At 37.1% G+C, this 21908-nt stretch overlaps 1 protein-coding gene across 1 annotated transcript in view; it reads left to right on the top strand.

Moving 5' to 3' along the window:
- clu (clustered mitochondria protein homolog) overlaps positions 1-21908 on the top strand; it is a 292499-nt gene that overhangs the window by 16518 nt on the left and 254073 nt on the right. Inside the window, exon 3 of the mRNA XM_090370384.1 lies at positions 16729-16872. Coding sequence (XP_090226510.1) covers positions 16729-16872 — 144 coding nt within the window. The remainder of the gene's footprint in view (positions 1-16728; positions 16873-21908) is intronic.

The raw sequence follows: 21908 nt of genomic DNA, 5'->3' as shown, positions 1-21908 counted from the left end.
CATTTCAAATGCTTTGTGTGAAGGTTGTTAAAGGCTTTATAGTTTTCCTCTTCTATAGTGAACAGATCTTCTTCTCCCTTGGGAAGGGAGCCAAGCTGTGCTATTAGCTCTGTTCTGGGGTGTCATAAATTATACATTCATATAGAATGTGCCCAGTCTTCACTCTTGCCACAGGTGCAGTTTGGTCATTAGTCAGCCCTAAGGAGGTTAGTTTTGCCTTTAGGGAGCTGTGACCTGTTAATATAAATGTTGAAAAAAAAGTCCAGGGGCATACCACTTATGTGGCTTTGGACTAACCATTGACACCCATGGCAGAAACTGTTTGGTAACCAGATCTCTGCTTTCCTGCTCCCACTTTGCCCTAGGTCATGGAGTTTTGTGGCTATTCTTTTTCTTTCAACATTGAAGGTGTTGGCTGTATCAATGGCTACCCCCTGAAATTCTGTAGGTATGCCCTTTTTAAGTCTATAACATAAGTCTCTTTTGGCTACTTCCAGATAAAGTGGGAGAGCCCCAGCCAGCAACTGTAGCACAGGTGTGCTTACTGTGCGACATGCTCTTGGTAATAGTGAGAAGCAGTGCTTTTTTGTAAAAAAAAAAAATAAGTGCCAGTACTCATTCTTTGCTACCGGGAAAAATTTAAAATTAAAAGGATATGAAAAGTACTCTAAAGGTAAACATGTGAAAAATTTACGGAATATTATAAATTTCAAAGTGTATTGCATCCAAATGTCACTGTTAATAAAGGTGCCAGTACGCCGTACCATTGCATACCGTCACAAAAAAAACACTGGTGAGAAGTATTGTCCTTTGTGTCGATTCTAATTTATTCCTATTTCTTACTATGGATGAGCGGGTGAACACGTGCCAGCTCCATAGGCGATAACAGGTAGGAACATTTCACAGTATATGATTGCCGGGGGTCTTTCTTTTGAGCTACCAGTCTGCTCGACTGATCCTGGGATTCATACCTGCATAATTTCTCATTTTCTCTGCCAAGTAGGTCAAATAGGAATAAAAATTTAATTTTGAATCAAAGGCCACTCCGGGATATTTTAGTTCTGTTACCATTTTTATAGTTATTGTGTTAATTTTGATTTGTGGACGTCTTATGTCCAAATTGCCTTTTAGAAGTATTTGTTTGGTTTTTTTCAGGCAATATTTTGAGCATGTGCATTTGAGCCCACTCCTGCAACTGCAAGAGGGTGGCATTTGATCTTTGCTCTAAAACCACTCGCGTGTTACCTTTTTACAAGGAAAATCGTGTCATCTGCAAAGACCAGGCTTTCCGTGGGGCCCAGATCCAAGGCCAGAAATTCATCCAGAACAATGTTCCAGAAGAAAGGGCCAATGATTGAACCCTGTTGGCAGCCTTTATTCACAGGGTGTGTAAATTCTTGAAACCTTGTGCATACAGACACTTCTGTCTGTAAGGTAGCTATTTATTGCCTTATAGAGGTTTTGTGGAGCATTTGTCTGGTCTCCTAAAGACACTAGACCACCAGAGTAAGTCAACTGCCCCAGCAAAGTCAATGGAGATTGCCAGCATATATTTCTCCCCTGAGTTTTTAGTCTTTTGTATATTTTCCCCTAGTACAGGGAGTAGGGCTATTGGTCTATATGATTTGGGATCAATTGGGGGTTTTTGAGAACACAGCTAAGAGTTAATCTTAACACAGCTTTTTTCCATGGTTTTTGGGAATATACCTTTTGTCGTAGTTATTATAATATAGTGCTATTATTTTGTCTAATGCTATTTCTGCTAATTTTTTGATAATCCCAAACTGTAAGAGGTCAAAACCTGGGCATTTATTGTTTTTGGTTTTAGATAGTGCTATTTCTAAGTCTTGTGTAGTAAACAGAGGTTCCATATTGGCATTGTCATATTCATTGTCCAGCTGGGTGGGGGAATGATCCCCAGTATCAGTCTGAATAATACTGTCTACGATGTTATTTACAGAATTGGCCCAACACAGGGTTGGGGTTCCATCTGGTTTGACAGTGTTTTCCAAGACATCTCCTCTTGGCAGCTTGTTGGTCACTATTCTGTAGACAACTCCCCAAGGCTTATTGTTTCTAGTAGTTCCCACCAAGTGCCTCCAGTATTCCTTTTTCTTGTCTCTTATGAGGGCTGTATACTGATTCCTAAGAGATTCTATAAGAATCTCTTAGTGCATCTGCCTCATTTTGTTGCCAAGATGTTCTGGCTCTTTGAGAATTTCTCCTTGCCTGGTGCACCCTTCTCCTGAGTATAATCAGTTCAGGGCACCACCACCAGGGGATTGCCTACTTCATTGGCTTTTTCTGTGGGATAGACAGGTTTGCTGTTTTTGTTAAAATGTTTGTCATAGTTGGTGCTTGCTCATCCGGGCTACAGTTGCCTGATCCAGACCACTCATTTTCCTGTTTTTGCAGTTCAGCTGCTGTATGTTCTGTGAAAATCTGCCAGTTTGCCTTTTTAAGGTTATACATTTTGAAGGTGATGGCTCTATGATCTGATATGGTCCAGGCTGGCTAGACATACCAGTCTGTAATTTTATAGGCTATTGAATTGGTGGCAAGAGTGACATTGGTCACTCTCTCACACATGGTACTGCTAAAACTTGGTAAGTTTACTAGGTTTATTTATCACTTGAAAGGGTGAGGTGGCAATAAAATCTGATAATATCTAGCCATTGTGTGTGTGCCTGCTCTGTCTTCTGTACAGCTGTACCATAAGGCTGACCGGTAGTTGACATCAGCACACACTATGATATTTGCAGTAGGTAACAAATTTATAACTGCTTGTATGTAATCTATAGTAAGGTTTGGGTTCACCTGGTTTTACATAAAGAGAGATAATATAGAACTGTCCAACTGCACTGGTGATATGAGCACACACTGCCACTGGGGAGCAGAGGTGACCCACCTTTGTGACTGTAAGGTTAGTGTTTCTGACCACTATTGCTGTAGAAGGGACACCTGGGGTGTATTATATTATTTTGTAACTTCTTTGGTATCCTTGAACCCTACCCATATGTGTGTAGTGTTCTTTGAGTACCAAGATTGATATATTATTTTCTTCTAATTTGAGTTTGATCTGATCTACAACAGTTCAATTGGATGAGATTTAAAGCCCTAGTCACATTTCTATTTTCAGTCTGGCCCATAGTTGGTTCTAGATTATATTTGCTTTGTCATTTTCTTATAGCAGAGGCATTTTTCATCCCTGATGCTGTGTACATAGTCAGTCAGCTGTGCTGCCTTGCAGGTAGCACATTTTGGCTGCTGATTTTTATTTCTATAGTTTTTATAGTCATGCCCAGCTACTGCATGGTGACCACAGACAGGTTCTTTCTGACTGCAGTCCCTGGCATGTGTCCAAATTTGTAACATCTTGTTACAGGGAAGTGTTCCCAGCAAGAATCTATGCTGGTCCAGCCAGCATAGATTCTCCTGCTTTTTGTGGTTCTTTTGAGTTGGAACTGTTAGCAAACTCTTCTACGTCCATTATTCCTTGGAAATTTTTTTATAATATATATCTGTCATTAATTCCTTCTCAGGAGTATATTGTATGACATCAAATAGTAGAATATGTGGTTTCTTTCCCTTGGTTTCTCTGGTTTTAAACCAAGTTTAAAGATTTCTGTGCTAGTTTCTACCTTTTTCAAATCTTTGTTTGCTACTTCCAGTAGCACCCCATTTTCTCTCACTTTCCTGATCACCTTTAGGGGGTGGTTTCAGTTGAGTCACAACAGCTTATGACTGCTGCACTAGTCTTATCGTCACCATCTGGTTTTGCTTTTAATATCACTATATTGGTTTCTTTAGTCCTGGGTATTTCCTTAGGTTTGTTAGGTTGCTTAGGTTGAGTATTTTCTGCTTTACTTGCCCTTGCTACCTGGGCATAACTTAGGGTGTTAATTTCTTTGTAGTTATTCCTTTCCTCAGTTACATTGTCTATCCTAGATATCAGCATTCTATTTTCTGTGTTGTTCTATCACCCTTTGCTCTAAGACTGTCCAACAGTTTATAATCTGCAGTCTAACTACAGATGTTATTCTGCTAGTCTGGTTAGGGAGGAAGTCCTCTAAGTACAATTTCAACTTTTTTGCTTAATTAGATCTTCCAATTCATTTATTGCTTGAAACCTTTTCCTCTTTTGTCTTATTATCAGTCTTTTCATTGTTTTCCTTTGCTTTATCCTCTTTTTTTGTTCTCAGCTTGGTTCCTCACTTTTTTTGGCCCATTTCATACTCAAGAGGCCTGGAGGACATGCATCTAAGTCTTCATTATTAGTTTCATCACCATTTTTGGGAGTCCTTTCATTTAAAAATCTTATTTCTAAGTCAGGGTTTATCTATCTAAATTGTTATTTCCAGATTTTTGCCTTTTATCCTCAGTATTTTGTTCTTGTCCAGTCGTTTTGTTCATTATATTGGGGGCAATAATTTAATGTGTCTAATTCTAAAGTACAGGCATACCTCGAATAACGAATAGGATTTGTTCCACGAAATTACTTCGTTAAGTGAAACTTCGTTTTCAGAGGTAAAAATACTATGGCCAGAATAGGGATACGTTCCTACGTAAAGAAAATGAAAAGCTGTTTTTTTCGAACAAAGAAAAGTTTTATTAAATAAACAGTCAATTTACATACAAAGTGAAATCACATTTTAAAATGAGTCTAAAGTTGATTGCTTATGCGTTTTTTTTTTCTTTCATTTAACAATTGCCTATACGGAGTTATTGCATTTAACAATAAAACTTCTTCCTAAATCAGGATCATTTTCTAAAAAAATTTAAAACATTTTAAATGTCATTTAAGCACCTTTTTAAATCGTTGGTTGTTAACACTTTTTCGGCAGGAACTTCTTTAACTTCGTCTTCATTATCTTTTGTCTTCGTTGCTAACAAGGTTTTCTAAATCTTCCACTGAAAAACCATCTTCTGCATTCAATAAATTTCTAACATCCTCTTCATCGACATTTTCGAAACCTATTGATTGAGCCATCTGGATAACTTCATTTCTAACTTCTTGGATGTTATTTTCTTCTTCTAGTACAACTTCTGGCCATATTTTACGCCAAACTCCATTTAAGCATTTCTTAGTGACTTCTTTCCAAGAACTATCAATGTTTTCAATTGCGTTTTTAATGGTGTAGTTTTTCCAAAAAGTTTTAACTGTCATTTCCTCTTTATCCTCTAGTTCAGTTAAATTGCTTAATGTTCGACGCAGATAATAAGCTTTAAATGATGCTATTACTCACTGATCCAATGGTTGAATCAGGGAAGTTGTGTTTGCTGGAAGAAACACAACTTTGACAGGAATGCATGTGTCCAACGTGTTAAGATCAGTAGGATGTCCCGGAGCATTGTCTAACAACAAAAGAGCTTTTTCTTCAAAGTTGTTTTTTTGACAATACCGTTTTACTTCAGGACAAAAGTGGTTAACAAACCAATCAGTAAATAACTCCTTGGTAACCCACGCTTTTCTATTTGCTTTCCATATTACAGGTAAATTCATTTTTATGTTACCTTTTAACGCCCTCGGATTTTCAGAATGGTAAATAACAATTTTAATTTATAATCGCCAGAGGCATTTGATCCAAAGAGTAACGTTAAACGGTCTTTGGCTGCTTTGAACCCAGAAGCTGATTTTTCTTCAATAGAAATGAAGCTTTTTATTGGCAGCCGTTTCCAGAACAAACCGCTTTTGTCAACACTGAACACCAAATTTGGTGAAAAATTTTCACGTTCAATTATATCCTTTAGTTTCCTGGAAACTTATTTGCAGCTTCTCCTGTTAATTTTACACTATGAATCCTGGCCCGTTTTTTAAATTTCTCGAACCAACCACGAGAAGCCCCAAAGGTTTCCGTAATTTCTTCAGTTTGTTCAGTCCACGAGAAGCCCCAAAGGTTTCTGTAATTTCTTCAGTTTGTTTAGATTTCAGGTGATTAAACTGGAATATTTTTTTAATGTTAAATGGGGCTTTAAATTGCGGACTTCGTTATATCGAAGCTTCGTTATCAGAGGTAACATTAACCGAGGTATGCCTGTACAGCTATTTAAACTGGAATATCGTGATTTCCCAGTTTTGGCGGGAAAACTGCTATAAACTAACTTGTAAGTTCTGAAAATGTTATAGCTATTGTTATAATCAGATTCCACATTCAAAATATGCCTAATGTAGCTAGATTTACTTGTAATATACTCAAAACTCGTGTGTTCTTGAGGTGCAGTCAAGTCGGCAACAGTAACAGTGAGATTGCTAGCACTGTAGCAATTGCACTGCACGAAAATACTCTCAAAGGCACAAAAATTGGTGAAAACTGTAGTAAGCAAAACTCTTACTTGAAATATATCACTTACCTCTATTTGCATGTACCTTAAAATCAAAAAAATCCATGGTAAAATCCTAGTATTGATCCAAAAGAATCACTTTCACCTCTGCGAGCAGCTACTGTTAATCTATTTGTCCGTGTATCCTCCAATGTGTACTTCTCTCTCATGGTAACTTGGGAATTTTTTTTTTTTTTTGGCTGGTGCAACATAAGCCTCAGGCTTCCTTGCACCATATAGCTAATATTAATAATAAAACCAAATGAAGTTATCCTATTCAACAATCAAGTGTAGCTCTGTGTAGATGTCTGTTCAGTGCCACAACCGATGCACCACACTTATAATGATCACCATGGCAAGATCCAAACTATCCTTACATTTCAAGGATACAGCTCTAAAATGGTGTTATCAGGCTGGTTGCTAGGTAGTACACCAGACAGAACCTATTGGTAACTCTCTAGGAGGCTTCCGGATCAGCTAGTGTATAATCTTGCTACCTCTACTCTGCCAGATGGTGACTGGAGGGAGTCTGAGTAGTGAGCATGCATAGAGGCATTGTCGAGGCCACATATTGTCAAAGATCTGGGTATATTCTTACCATGTTATTTAAGAATATATCCTGAGTATATTCTTACACCAATGCTAGGAGTATAGTTAATAAATTTGATGAGCTTGAAGTGCTAGTCAAGACATCAAAGGCAATTATTGTTGGGATATCAGATGTGGTGTCACCTAGATATAAGCAGTGCAGAATTGGAATTTGAAGAGTACAATGTGTACAGAAAGGATAGCCAGGACAGGAAGGGATGAGGGGTTATACTGTTAGTTAAGAAACACATAAAATCTAAGGAAGTGCATCCAACTGATGTTGGTGGACAATGCAATGTTGAGTATGTTTGGTGTGACATAATTACTGGGAAAGGAAAAATGTGAGTGGGTGTGTGTTATAGGCCTAATGAATCTGAGAGTATAATGAGCAGTTGTGCAGTGAAATAGTGGGCTAGTAAATCAGAATGTCTGATAATGGGAGATTTTAACTTTCCAGATATTGACTGGAACTTGAGTTGGTCACTCGCCCACTAGCAAGACTTTTTTGTGGATTTATTGGATGATTGTTTTCTACAGCAGCATATTCGAGAGGCAACCAGAGGGAGTAATACTCTTGATCTGATTACAGCAGTGATTATTCATGCATTAAGAATTTTAAGATAAAGGAACCACTGGGTGACAATGATCACAATGTACTGATGTGGGAATTACTTAAAGATGTAACTACATCAAGGCTGAAGGGAAGGGCTTTTGCTTTCATAAAGGTGAATACAGGGCTCTCAGACAGTCTTTTTAAATTCTGTACAGTGGGATCAACTGATGATGTTACCAATGTTGAATTCTAAAGGGAAGCCTTGAAGGACTTAATCTTGGAGGCTACTAGGCTTTTCATTCCAAAAACTAAGAAATACTGTTCAAGGTTCAGACCTAAATGGATGTGAGATGAATTAATGAAGCTCGTGGCAAAGAAGAAAAATGTATGGAATGCGTATAAATTATCAGGTGACACAGAAGCCTATGGCAGATATGAGCTTCTCTATAATAAAGTCATAAGAGGTTGGGCAGGTGAAGGCAGATTATGAGAAATCTTTGGCAAAGGATGCAAAGAAAAACAGCAAAGAGTTCTTTAGTTATGTGAACTCTAGAAGGAAAGGGATGAATCAGATTGGATCACTTAACATAGATGGGTTGACTATTGATCATGCTGAGGTAGCTGATAAACTGAATGTGTATTTTGCATCTACATTCACACATGAGGAGTTATTCAAGGAGTGAAATGCCAGAAGTTTATCAAACTCTAACAGGGAAGCTAAGTGATTTTGTAATAACTGAGAGCCAAGTGGGGGAGAAATTGTTGAAGTTAAACATAAGGAAGGCACCAGGGTTGGATGGGGTCTATTCAGTAATATCAATGGTTTTCAACCTTTTTTTTTTAATAACGGCACCCCTAAGTAATTTATTTTATTTTGCGGCACCCCTACTCAATTTTCTGCCTCTTAGATCCGATTCTCTCTCTGTGTATAATATTACAAAATATATATGTTTATATGATATTTATTACAATAATATTATTTTAAAAATTACATTTCATAATACAAATTATATATATATACAGTATATAATTTTATTCTTTATATAGAGGTACTAAGTAAACATCCAAAATGGATGTCAGATGAACTAATGAGGCATATGGCAGAGAAGAAAAATGCATGGGATACTTACAAATTAACACATGACACAGAAGCCTATGACAGATACAAGTTGATATGCAACCAAGTTACAAAGGAGGTTAGGCAGGCGAAGGCAGATTACGAGAAATCCTTGGCAAGGGATGCAAAGAAAAACAGCAAAGAGTTCTTTACTTATGTAAACTCTAGAAGGAAGGGGATGAATCAGATTGGTCCACTTGATATTGATGGGTCAACTGTTGATGACCCTGCTCAGGTAGCTAACAAACTAAATGAATATTTTGCATCAACATTCACACATGAGGAGTTATTCAGCGAGGGGAATGCCAGAGGTGTATTCAACTCTAGCAGTAAGCTACAGAATCTTGAAATAACTGGGAGTAAAGTGGAGGAGAAACTGTTGAAGATAAACACAAGAAAGGCACCTGGGGTGGATGGGATCTATCCAGTTATATTAAAGGAGGCAGCAAAGGAAGTAAGCAAACCCTTAGCCATAATTATGAGAGCTTCCTTGGACTCAGGGGAGGTACCCACAGACTGGAGATGTGCAAATGTGACCCCAATTCACAAAGGAGGATCAAAGGCTGACACAAGTAATTATAGACCTGTGAGTTTAACTTCTGTTCCCGGAAAATTAATGGAGGCACTGGTTAAAGAAGCACTGCAGGATCATCTAGACAAGACTTCAGTTATAGCTCGGACACAGCATGGTTTTGTTAAGGGGTAGTCTTGCCTGACCAATTTGATTGGATACTATGATGCAGTCACAAAAGAACTGGATGCAGGGAATAACTTTGATATTATATACTTGGATCTTAGAAAGGCTTTTGATACTGTTGCACATGGATGACTGCTGCACAAATTGGAGCAGTGTGGCATTGGAGGCAAATTGCTGCTATGGATGAAGGGGTGGTTGAGGGGGAGAAGACAGAGTGGTAATCACTGGACACTGCTCATCGTGGACTAATGTTATTAGTGGAGTCCCTCAGGGTTCAGTATTGGGTCCATTATTGTTTTCTGTATTTATAAATGATATTGATGATGATATATCAAGCTTAATGTCCAAGTTTGCAGACGATACGAAGGTTGGCAGGGCAGGTAATGGAGTCTTGTGAATCATATATAGGAATTTTGCTAGCAGGGACATGGAGGTGATTATCCTGTTATACAAGGCAATGGTCAGGCCACTCTTAGAGTACTGTGTACAGTACAGGTCTGGAGGCCTCATTTTAGGAAGGATGTAGAGTTCCTAGAATGAGTACAAAGAAGAGCAGCAAGATTGGTGAGGGGAACAAAGGAGTGCTCTTACCAAGAAAAGCTCAAGTTCTGCAAATTGCAGCACCTGGAGAGTAGGCACCTGCAAGGTGATCTGATTGAGGTGTATAAGGCCTTGAATGGGTTGAGCAAGCTGAATGCTGATGGGATTCTTTCTCTTGCTCAGATTAAAAACCTGAGGGGGCATAGATTCAAATTGAAGAAAGACCGTTGTTAGATGGATGTGCAGAAGTTTGCCTTCAGCTAACAGGTAGTTGTTATTATTACTAGCCATATAGTGCAAAGAAGCCTGAGGCTTATGCTGCACCAGCCAAAAAAAAAAATTTCCAAGACAGACAGACAGACAGACAGAGAGACAGACAGAGAGAGAGAGAGAGAGAGAGAGAGAGAGAGAGAGAGAGAGAGAGAGAGAGAGAGAGAGAGAGAGAGAGAGAGAGAGAGAGAGAGAGAGAGAGAGAGAGAGAGAGAGAAGGGAATCACCAACAAGAGAAGAATGATGGTATCCAGCTCAGGACCCTGGGTGTGCCAAGCCCATACTCACCAGTTTCTAGTTCATTTCACAAGTATATGTGGTCTCAGTGATGTTCATTTCTGCGTAGTCTGCCAAATCCCATGTACTTTTTCTCACAGAATCTGTTATCTGTTGATTCAACCACTGTTCATCTCAGTTGCCCAAATTATTCATTGTACAATTCCTTTCGCCTCAAAGGTGGTACTTGTGCATATGTGCATTCTGATATTCCCTGCCAGAAACTTGGTAATTTGGAACCTCCTCTTTTCAATCTTCTCTGGCTTAAAATCTCTACCTCATTCTGTCAAATTCATCTGTTGTCTCTACCATCCTCCTAACTCCACTAATCACTTGGAACTCTGACTTCCTCTCTTTGCAACTTGACTTTCTCCGGTCCAACTTTCCTAACAGTGAGGTTTTCCTTTGTGATTTCAATGTTCACTACAACTGCTAGCTTCCGTCTTATAGTCACACAGACCCAGCTGGTCAAGATGCTGAGGCCTTTGCAATTACTAATGGCCTCACACATTGTTCATTTACCTACCAGAATACTGGACAATCCTAACCATACAGCCAACACACTTGATCTTTTTCTCATAAACAACCCTTCTCTAAAAACACATTCAAAATGAATGGTCCTTTAGGCACCTCAGATCATAACTTGGTGATTGTCTCTTCAACAATGGAGCCTTTATCTCATGGCTATTCCCAACCTCCTGTTTGTCATTACAAGAATGCGAAATGGGATGACCTGCGAGATTTCTTTTCCATGGTCGGATTACTGTTTCAAAACTTCTGATGTCGTTTGCCCAGGTTGTATCAGTGAAATTATTTTTTGTAGGAATGGAATCCTTTATTCCGCACTCCACTTTAAAATCTCGTCATTTATCCAAACTTCGGTTTTCCTATATGTGTGCTAAGGCCTATATGTGAGAAGAAATGTTGCATATCATAATTGACTTGTTTCCAAATCTTTAGTTTCATTTTCTGCCTACACAAAAGATCGCAACAATTGTAAAGCAGTTCTTAATCAGTCCAAACTAGACTTTGAACAGGCTAGAGTAGAAAACTTGCTTCTTGCCATAATGGTAGCCAAGCATTCTGGTCTCTTGCCAGAGCTATTGGCTGCAACTTTTGCCCGTTTCTGCTCCCATGTCTATCAAAACCAGATGGTTCTGTTGTCACTTCAGCCAAGGATAAAGCTGACCTGCTAGCATCCTGTTTTTCTTCTAACTCATGTATTAATGATCTTAGTAAAACACCTCCCATCATTCCTAGCACTCTCCATTTAATGCCTCCTGTGGTCTTCCATCAAAAGGATGCCAGAAGGACTTTGACAAACCTTGATGGTAAGAAAGCTCCAGGTGCTGATGGTTTTTCTCCACTTGTTCTCGTAGCCTATTCTCCTGAACTTACTTTTGTTCTTTTCTCCCTTTTTTTTTTTTACTTTCTTATTCCAAAGGTGTTTTTCCTTCTGCTTGGAAATTTGCTCATATCCAGCCAGTTCCTAAAAAGGGTGACAAATCCCTCCCATCCAATTATCGTCCCATTGCAATTACTTCTACTCTTTCTAAAGTAATGGAGAAATCAATTAACCGCCAACTCTTAAACTACCTAGAAACCTTCCGTCTGATCAACGATCGCCAGTATGGATTCCGTCAGTGTCGATCCACTTGTGATATTCTGGCTTATGTTACCCATTTATGGACTAATTCAATGGAAAGGTTCGGTGAAACACAAGCAGTTGTTCTTGACATCTCAAATGTGTTTGGCCTGAAGGTCTTCTAAACAAGCTTCCATCTTATGGTTTGCCTACTGTTTTTTTGTAATTGGTTGGTTATCCAGTTTTCTCTCTGACCACTCACTGAGGGTGATGGTAGATGTCTGTCTTCTGACTTCTTCACTAATGCTGGTGTCCCCTAAGGTTCAGTTCTTTCCACCACCCTTTTCCTCTTGTATATTAATAATCTTCTTCAATTGACTGGAAATCTTATCCATCTTTGCCAATGATAGCACGTTGCATTCCAATTTCCAGGTCGAGAAACTTTGCCCTGCTCACTCAGCTTCAACTTCTCAAATATCTGCTACCAATTCTTTAAATGCTGATCTCCAGGTAATTCTCCAGTGGGACAAAGACAACTTAGTTGATTTCAATCCTTCTAAAACCCAATCCTGTCTTATATCTCGCAAAAAAGGATTCTTCTGCTCCTATGCTTATCTTTGGCAACACACAGATTTCTAGGCAAGATATCCTCTTTTGAGGATTACCCTGACTTCTTATCTCTCTTGCCACAAGCAAATTACAAATATTGCTTCCTCTCTATCTAAAAAAACTTAGTTTTCACTTTCGCTCTTGGTGCTCCTTTTCTTCCAAACAGCTGTTCACTCTGTACAAATTGCAAATCCGCCCTACCATGGAATATTGTTCCCACATTTTGGGCAGTGTCCCCAAAACCTCTCTCAGACTTCTATATTCCAATCATAAGAGAGCAGTTAGGTTAATTAATGACTCGTCTCTAACAGTCTCCCTCCACTCTGTCTCAGGTGCCTCCGTACCCAGGTGGGAAGGAGCAGCAGTGCGTAGCACACGCTTCTTGATTAGACCGGGGTTCGAGTCCGTCACCACCAAATACGGAGGATGCGGAAAGGTTAGGGAATGACCACCGCATATCCCGGAGCAATATGGCCTTAGTTGCTAATGCTCCTGAAAACCAAATAACAACAACAACAACCACTCTGTCTCATAGACATACTGTCTGTTGCATGCCTTTTCTACAGATACTTCCATGGGCACTGTTCTTCTGAATTGGCTTTTATAATTCCCGCTCTTTCTAAATAGTGCCACCACCAGCCAACAGCCATTTCCTGTCCAACTTCAAACTCACAGAACCAACTTTTCATCTTCCTCGTTTATTTATTCAACTGCCTTTTTCTGGAACAACCTTCTTTCATATGTATTTCCTGAAAATTACAATCTACAGAAGTTCAAGTCTAATGTCAACCAATATCTTCTTTTGTCTTCTCAACCTCCAACCCATGCAAGGTGCCCAAGTACTATAGGTTATAATACTTCTCGTTTGTCATTTTCATTTAAAAAAATAAAATAAACTTTGAGAGCATTTTTGGATTCAGCAAAGGTCCCTGTTGATTGGAGATATGTGAATGTAACCTCAATTCACAAAGGGGAATTAAAGGTAACATGAGTAATTACAAACCTGTTAGCTTAACTTCTGTTCCAAGGAAAATAATGGAATCACTGGTTAAAGTAATAATGCAGGACCATCTTGAACACGTCTGGGAATGCAATTATACTGCAATTACCACATGGATTTGTTAAGGGGCATTCTTATTTGCCAAATCTGACTGGATACTCTTATGCTGTAACAGAAGAACTGGATGCAAAAAATAATTTTAATGTCATATACTAGGATTTCAGGAAGGCTTTTGTTACTGTGATGCAAGAAAGCAAGCACGCCACTATTACTTCTATTATTGTTGTCCATATAAGGCTGCTGTATAAATTGGAGTAATGTTTCCCTAAATGCCACATTACTCCAATTTATACAGCTGCCTTATATGGACAACAATAGTAGTAATAGTGGCATGCCTGCTTTCTTGCATCACATGCCACTATTACTACTAATACTATTGTCCATATAAGGCTGCTGTATAAATTGGAGTAATGTGGCATTTAGGACAAGTTACTGTTAGGGATAAAAGGATGGTTAAGTGGGAGAAGACAGAGTGGTTGCTAATGTGCTCTGTTCTTAGCATTAGCGTTAGTTGAGGCATATGATGCAAAAAAACAAGATTATACATCATCGGCCAAAAAAAAAAAAAAAAAGCCTTCCCATTTCACCCATCCAGTCACTCCAAATGTTTTTTTCTAGTTCAGCCTTAAATTTATTTAAGCTATCAATATCCACAACAACAGTTGGAAGTCTGTTCCAGTGATCAACTACCCGTTGGCTGAAAGCAAACTTCCGCACATCAATTCTACAACTGTCTTTCCTCAATTTGAATCTATGTCCCCTCAGCTTCTTAGTCGAAGCAAGCGGCAGTATCCCGTCAGCATTGAACCTGCTCAAACTGTTCAAGGCCTTATACACCTAAATCAGATCACCTCGCAGGTGCCTAGTCTCCAGATGCTGTAACTTGCAGAACTTAGGCCTTTCTTCATAAGCGACCAACGTTGTTCCTCTCACCAATCATGTTTCCCTTCTCTGTACTTGTTCTAGCAACTCTACATCCTTCCTGAAATGAGGCCTCCAGACCTGTATACAGTACTTAAGGTGTGGCCTGACCATTGCCTTATACAAAGGGATAATCACCTTGTCTCTGATAGTAAAATTCCTATATATCATTGACAAAACTCCATGACCTGCTCTGGCAGCCTGTCTGCACTGCTCAGAGAACTTCATATCTGACTGCACAATTTCCCCTAGGTTTTTTTTCATTCTCCACCTCCCTGAGTGTAGTATCACAGAGTTAGTATGTTTCTCGTGGGTTACTGCTACCCATACGCAATACTTTTCAGTTATCAATGTTAAACTTTGGTTGCAACTTCTCAGCCCATCTGCCTAACTTTTCTAGATCCTGTTGCAGTAGCATACTGTCTTTAGTGTCATTAACAACCCTGCCAACCTTTGTATTATATGCAAACTTGGACATTAAGCCTGATATACATTCATCGATATCATTGATAAATACACAAAACAACAATGGGCTCAGCACCAAATCCTGGGCACTCCGCTAATAACATTAGTCAACATAGAGCAGTGTCCATTTATTACCACTCTCTGCCGTCTCCCACCCAACCATCCCTTCAACAATTTCTCCTCCACTTTGCTTTCAGTTATCACAAAATCACTTAGCTCCCTGTTAGAGTTTGATAGAGCTTGAGTTAGAATCCCTGTTAGAGTTTGAACTTCTGGCATTCTCCTCCTTGATTAACTCCTCATGTGTGAATGTAGATGCAAAATACTCATTCAGTTTATCAGCTACTTGAGCAGGATCATCAATAGTCATGGACTAATGTTATTAGTGAAGTATCCAGGGTTCTGGATGGGGCCCATTGTTGTTTTCTATATTTATTAATGATATTGATGAAAGTAAATCAGGCTTACTGTCTTAAGTTTACAGATGGCAGGTTTTCAGGATGGCTAATGATGATAATTAAGGTACTACTGTAAGGAGATCTAGAAAAATTAGGCAAATGGGTTGAGATAAGAAGTTCAATATTGACAAATATAAGGTAGTAGTAGTGGCAAATGATGCAAGAAAGCAAGCTTATATAAAGCATCAAGAAACACCCCCCCCCCTCCTTACCTTCCAAGAATTTGTCTAGTTCTTTGAATTTATTCACACCATCCAATACAACAGATGAAACCCTATTTATTCCAACAATTAACCACTCAACTGTTTGAATACAATTTAATTGATCAATAATGGAATTAATAAAATTAATTGACAATATTACACAGCTAATAGAGATTCCTAAATGCAGTAATATGTATTGTGCTTTTAAGTTTTACATTATACCTTGCACTATCAAGGTCAAGATATACATTACACTATATCATTATGATTGCAGTTTTAAATTAGCTGTATCCTTGCTAAAAAGCAAAGGTAAAATTTTTATAGCTGAAAGGGAAAAAATAAAATATGCCTAACAAGTGATTAGAACCTTTTGAGCTACTTATCACAATTAAACTCTACTTCCTCTAAAGTACTAGTTATGTGTTATGATATTCTTGCTGAAACAGTGATACAAATAAGTCGTAATTTACGAAATCGCCATCTAAATTTTAAAATAAGCTAACGAACAAACCTAAGATTATTAAACTATTTTTCAAACATAATTAATATGTTAATTAATCAAAAATATAGTAAAAATTCCAAATTCTTCATCCTCGTGGTGGTGCTGCATCTCGGTAGCAGTAATGCCAAATTAACAATACCAACTGTGTGGTACTACACTCAGGGTAGGAGAAAATGAAAAAGACCTGTGAGTAATTGTGTTGTCAGATATGAAATTGTCTCAGCAAGTTGAGTATATTCAAGGAAGAACTAGACAATTGTTGGAGTGGATGGACAGATTTTTTATTTATTTTTTTTAGCTGATGCTTTATAAGCTTGTTTTCTTGTATTATATGCCATTACTAATACTAATTATGCCAATTTATCATTCAAAATTTTATTTCCAAGAATAATGAAATTACTTCAAAGAAATTGTGTGCATGGAGATATATGCCTCCATTTGGATTACTTTTATTGTAAATTGCATGGGTGAAATTTTAATTTTTAAAAAGTTTAGTATCATATGCTGTATTAAGTAGACATTTATGGACCATAAAATTAATACTTTTCTTAATTTCCTTTCAGAACCTTACACTGTTAGAGAGGCCCGTATTCATGTAAGGCATGTCAGAGACCTTTTGAAAGCACTAGATCCAGCTGATGCTTACAATGGAGTTGACTGCAACTCTCTTTCCTTTCTTAATGTTATTACTCAGGGAGATATATTAGGTAGATGATTTTAGCATACTGTTTTTCCATTAATATATTGTTTATTCAGTGTGAACAGTACATATAACAAAATAAGTTAACTGTTTTTACTTATGCTCAGAAGGCCTCCGTAGCCGAGTGGTCAGGAGTGGGAGTGCAGTAGCACACGCTCTTTGAGTAGACCGGGGTTCAAGCCCCTGACTGCTGAATACGGTCGATCTGCCAACCCGCACTGGACCAGCGTGGCAGATTATGGTCCATTTCCCTCAGCATGAATTGTTGAAGAGGCTTCCATCCTGCAGTGGGTTTGATAATGGCTGCACTTTACCTTTTTACTTATGCTCAAAAAAGACTGTGCCAATACATTTGTTAGCTACATGTTATAGCTTAAGTTTTGTATATTCTTCCTTAGAAAGGTAACATGTAAATAAAAAAGTAACATACAAAAATATTTTGTCCCTGAAGATTGACCTTTTTTTTTTTTAATCCGGTATGAGAAATAACTATGAACATTTGCCCAAAAAAGAAAGGGGGACATCACCACACTGGAAGCGAAAATACAATTTATTTTACTTGTGCTTCCATTGAACATCTGGAGAATCAGAGCATAGTATTTAAAAGTGAAAAAAAAAAAAAAAAAAAAAACCCAACCTAAAACTTGGCTTTATTGTACCACACAGTATATTTTTGCTTTAATGTATTATGTGAGGCCCTGCCTGCTAATGCTAATTGTCATAATTCAAAAAGCTGTATATGGTCATAGAATTTGCTGCCGTGTTAAGAAAAAGTGCTGCACTATGAAATAAGAGCATTATAAATGTATACTGTATTTTCCTATGCTTATGAGTTGAGTTGTGTGGTGTGGTGTAAAAGTGCTTGAAATTTGTGTAGACAGTGGAAATTTCAAAACGTCTAGTGGTTGTTTTTGTAATATGCATAAGTTTAGGTACAAGGGGTTAAGGATAGGATTCTCAACCACTGATAAGTAATGTCTATAACAGAGATGCAGATTACATGTTAATAATCTAACTATAATGATGTGAACCAGCCATTTTTTGAGTGCAGTTTTTTTTCATCTGAAATTGAAATGCACATTGTAACTCAAAGAGAAGAATAGTTTAAATTTTCTATAGAAAACCTTCTCATACAGGTTAGTTTTACATTTCAAATCATATCATATTTGCAGTTAAGAGATCAATTCTAAGTAATTTTGAATTAAATAGAATTTCAGGAGTTACAGTAAACAACAATTGCATTTACAAACAGTTCACATCAGGTGAAATATAATAGAACAGGTTTAACACGTTCAATAATCCTACTTGCACAATCTTCCAACTTTATAATGCTAAGATAGTCATTTTTCTATGTCATGTGCAGTTAGCCTATAGATGTTTAACCTAATAGCCATATAGTGCAAGCAGCCACAGGCTTTTGCTGTACTGGCCGACAAAAAAAAAAAAAAAAAAAAAGACTGACTGATAAGAAAATACAAATTATATGCTTCCCTTCTCACATAGGCAACTATCCAGTTTACCTTTTGAATTTATTAAAACTGACAACCTCAACTACCTGCAAAGGCAACCTTTGCAGGTAGTTGAGGCTGTCGAGGCTTTGTTCCAGCAATTAATGACTCGCTGGCTAAATAAAAGAAAACTTCTACAGTCTAGTGTAAACTTCTTCCCCTTTAATTTGGATTTATGCTCCAGAGTTCTGGAATTCTCTATAAAAGTGGAAATTCCGTCTTTGTTCATTTTACTAACCCCTCTCAGAGCCTTGTAAACCTCAACCAGGTCACCTCTAAGGTGACCTCAGTCAGCTCACTTATTCCGAGTCTTTTCTCGTATGGTCGCCCTTTTGCCTATCTCACCACCACAAGTTGTTCGTCTTTGGCCGCTTCCAAGAAGCTCAATTTTTTTTTTCTTCTTCCAGATGAGGGATCTCCATACTTGAACACAGTATTCCAAAATGCGGTCTTACAATTACCTTGTACAGTGGGACTATGACCTATCTCTCTACAGTATAATGTGCTATAAATTATCAATATGACACCATGGGCTTTCCTGGCTGCTTGTTTACACTGCTCAGGAAACTTCGTATCTACCCGTCATATAACTGTCAGATCTCTTTCTTCCTCCACTGTTTTTAATTCAAGACAACCAAGTGTATAATTTATTTTGGGGTTGCTGTTCCCCAAAGTGTATGACCTTGCATTACAACACAGCCAATTTTCTGACCATTCTTGCAGCCTGTTCAAGTCAGCCTCAAGGAGCACTGCTTGGTACTGATCATTAACTACTCCAATCTATCTGCGAATTTTGACCTCAAGCCTTCTATCCCATCATCAGTGTTGTATATGAAAAATTTCGGACTCTTCTTTCAACAGTCACTTTACTGTTGACATAGAAATGTTACATGCCACACTATGCTCTTAAAGTCATTTTAACCTTTCTCCAGATTTGCTTTGCCTTTTCTTAATATATTTTGCCATTAATCACAATTTCGAATGCCTGTGCTTGTAATCGCTTACCCAAAACTGATTTTAATGTTCGCAAATTATCTGCAGTTATTCTATTGAAGGCCTTATTATTCTATAAGGCCTTCAGTGGTTTGAGCAGGCTCAATGCTGATGGGATACTGCCTCTTGCTCAGATTACAAACCTGAGGGGCCATAAACTCAAATTAAGGAAAGACAGTTCTAGAATAGATGTGTGGAAATTTTGCCTTTAGCCAGCAGGTAGTTCATTGCTGGAACAAACTTCCATCTGTTGTGGAAGTTAATAGCTTAAATAAATTTGAGGAAGTGGACAATGATTTGAGCAAATGGATGGGTGAAATGGGAATATATATATATATATATATATATATATATATATATATTTTTTTTTTTTTTTTTGTCTGTATAACCTTTCTTTCTTGTATCATATGCCTCTACTAATGCTGTGTTAACTGAAGATTGTTTTTTTATGAATTCTCTCTCTGTTCTTTATAGTTTTATATATCTGTATTTTTTTACATAAATAGTTACATAAAACAGAACTAGATAGTATGAATCAGAGCTGTAATACTCAACACGTTCTACGTTGATATTAATATTTGTAAAATAATAAGAGGAGTTTACCTCAATATAGTACGTAGAACAGTTCCATATGATACTCTACAGAAATTAAAATGAAAAAATCGAAAACTTACATTAGAGTAAAAAATAAATTAAAAATCAATTTAACAATTAAAAATCAATTTAACGCAATTAAAAATATTAAAAAGAATCTAACGAAAATCTTAAAAGATTTTTTCTTCCTTAAGGAAGAAAAATCGTGTTAATTGTATTAATTGTGTTAAAATGATTTTTAATTATTTATTTTTTACTCTAATGTAAGTTTTCGATTTTTGTTTTAGTTTCTGGAGAGTATCATACGGAAATGTTCTGCGTACTATATTGAGGTAAACTCCTCTTTTTATTTTACAAATAAAACAACATAAATATCATACATATACAGGTAGTTCTTGCTTTAAGGGTTTTCGCTTTGAGTTCCCGGTTTAAGTTCCCCCCCCCCCAAGTATCAACAAAATTGAAAATACGAACATTAATTGCAAAAAATGAATGTTAAAACATTCATAAATATTGCATTTTACACCACATGCATAGCTATACAATACAGTGTACCCCGCTTTACGATATTAATCAGTTCCAGAGACATCATCGTATCGTGAAAATATCGTAACGTGAACCCAATAACACATTGTTTTTTGGTAATTCGTTCTACGACCTCGGAAGTTGACATTTTCGCTATATAACTCTCTAAAAGGTCATTTATATCGTGTAAATTGTATTAGTTACCAATTCAAATAATTAAAATGCACCTCCATTTCATCGTTATCATATGTTCTTTTATAAGAACCAATTTGAACTGCTTTGATATTTTTCTGAAGCACATTTCTGGAGGTCATGACCATAAAAACGATAAAAATAATTTGTGATTTCCGGTTTATTCGGCTTTTCTGTTAGTGCAATCAGTTGTAAACTCAATGTTATTGCATTTGCAAAAATATCAATAGCTGGAATTGTGTGGTTTTTACGTTATTATGGTGAAATGTGTTTCCCCTTTACTGAAATCTTCAATCGTATAAAAAACATAAATAAAATTTCAGAATCTTCTCTTCATTCCTTTTTTTTTTTAAGCTTTGTAAACTTGTTACTTCGCACAAATCGTGTTAGTTGCAATTCGTGTTTCCATTAAAAAAAAAAATGCAACAAACAGAGTGCCAAGCCAATAATGATCAACGAGTGTGCATTTAGTGATGTGATGGTGAAGAATAAACATTCTTCACCATTTGCAAATCATAGACAGTTTCTCTATTATTATAATTTGCATGATTTTACAGGCTACATTTTCATTTCTTTAGATAAATCAATCATTGTTTAAACAAACTAATTAGCTAACTAATTTAATTTTTATAATGTAACCCCTATTTTTAACATTGTCTATGGGAAATAAATTCCCACTTTACGAGTGCGTGCCTTGAACGAATTAACTCCAAGTCTGGAACTATTTGTACACCAAAAATTTTGGGTTACTTGTAAATTCCATGAGTATTTTTATATACGTGTCCTGATAATCTGACACTACTGCAATCCTGTGACTATCTGATTATCGGACTTCTACTGTGCAGTTATACCTCGCTTTAAGTAACTGCATTTTATATGGGTTTGTTATGGTGTAACAAAGTTAAATACTATTAAATTCATTTTGTAATCCAGTTTGAATCATTTCTACTTGTCAAATCATATCTGACTTGCAGACTCAGAATATTATTCAAAATTATTATCAATATTTGTTATATTTTTGTTATTATTTCAGGTTAACCTTATTAATAATTATCACTTCACTTTACACCATCTGTCCCCATTGACATATGTATTTATTATCTTGTTTTGTATAAATGTTCTAAATACTGCAAAATAGTTTCATAAATAGATATTTTCCTGACTGTATCTCTTAGTTTGCACTAATCGAAATTATCAGGAGCATATCCATTGTATAATGTGAGGTATGTTT

This window comes from Mastigoproctus giganteus, chromosome 3 (assembly GCF_048544385.1).
Source record: "Mastigoproctus giganteus isolate SK-2022 chromosome 3, ASM4854438v1, whole genome shotgun sequence".
Lineage (NCBI taxonomy): Eukaryota > Metazoa > Arthropoda > Arachnida > Uropygi > Thelyphonidae > Mastigoproctus > Mastigoproctus giganteus.
This window is presented reverse-complemented; position numbering and strand designations above follow the sequence as displayed.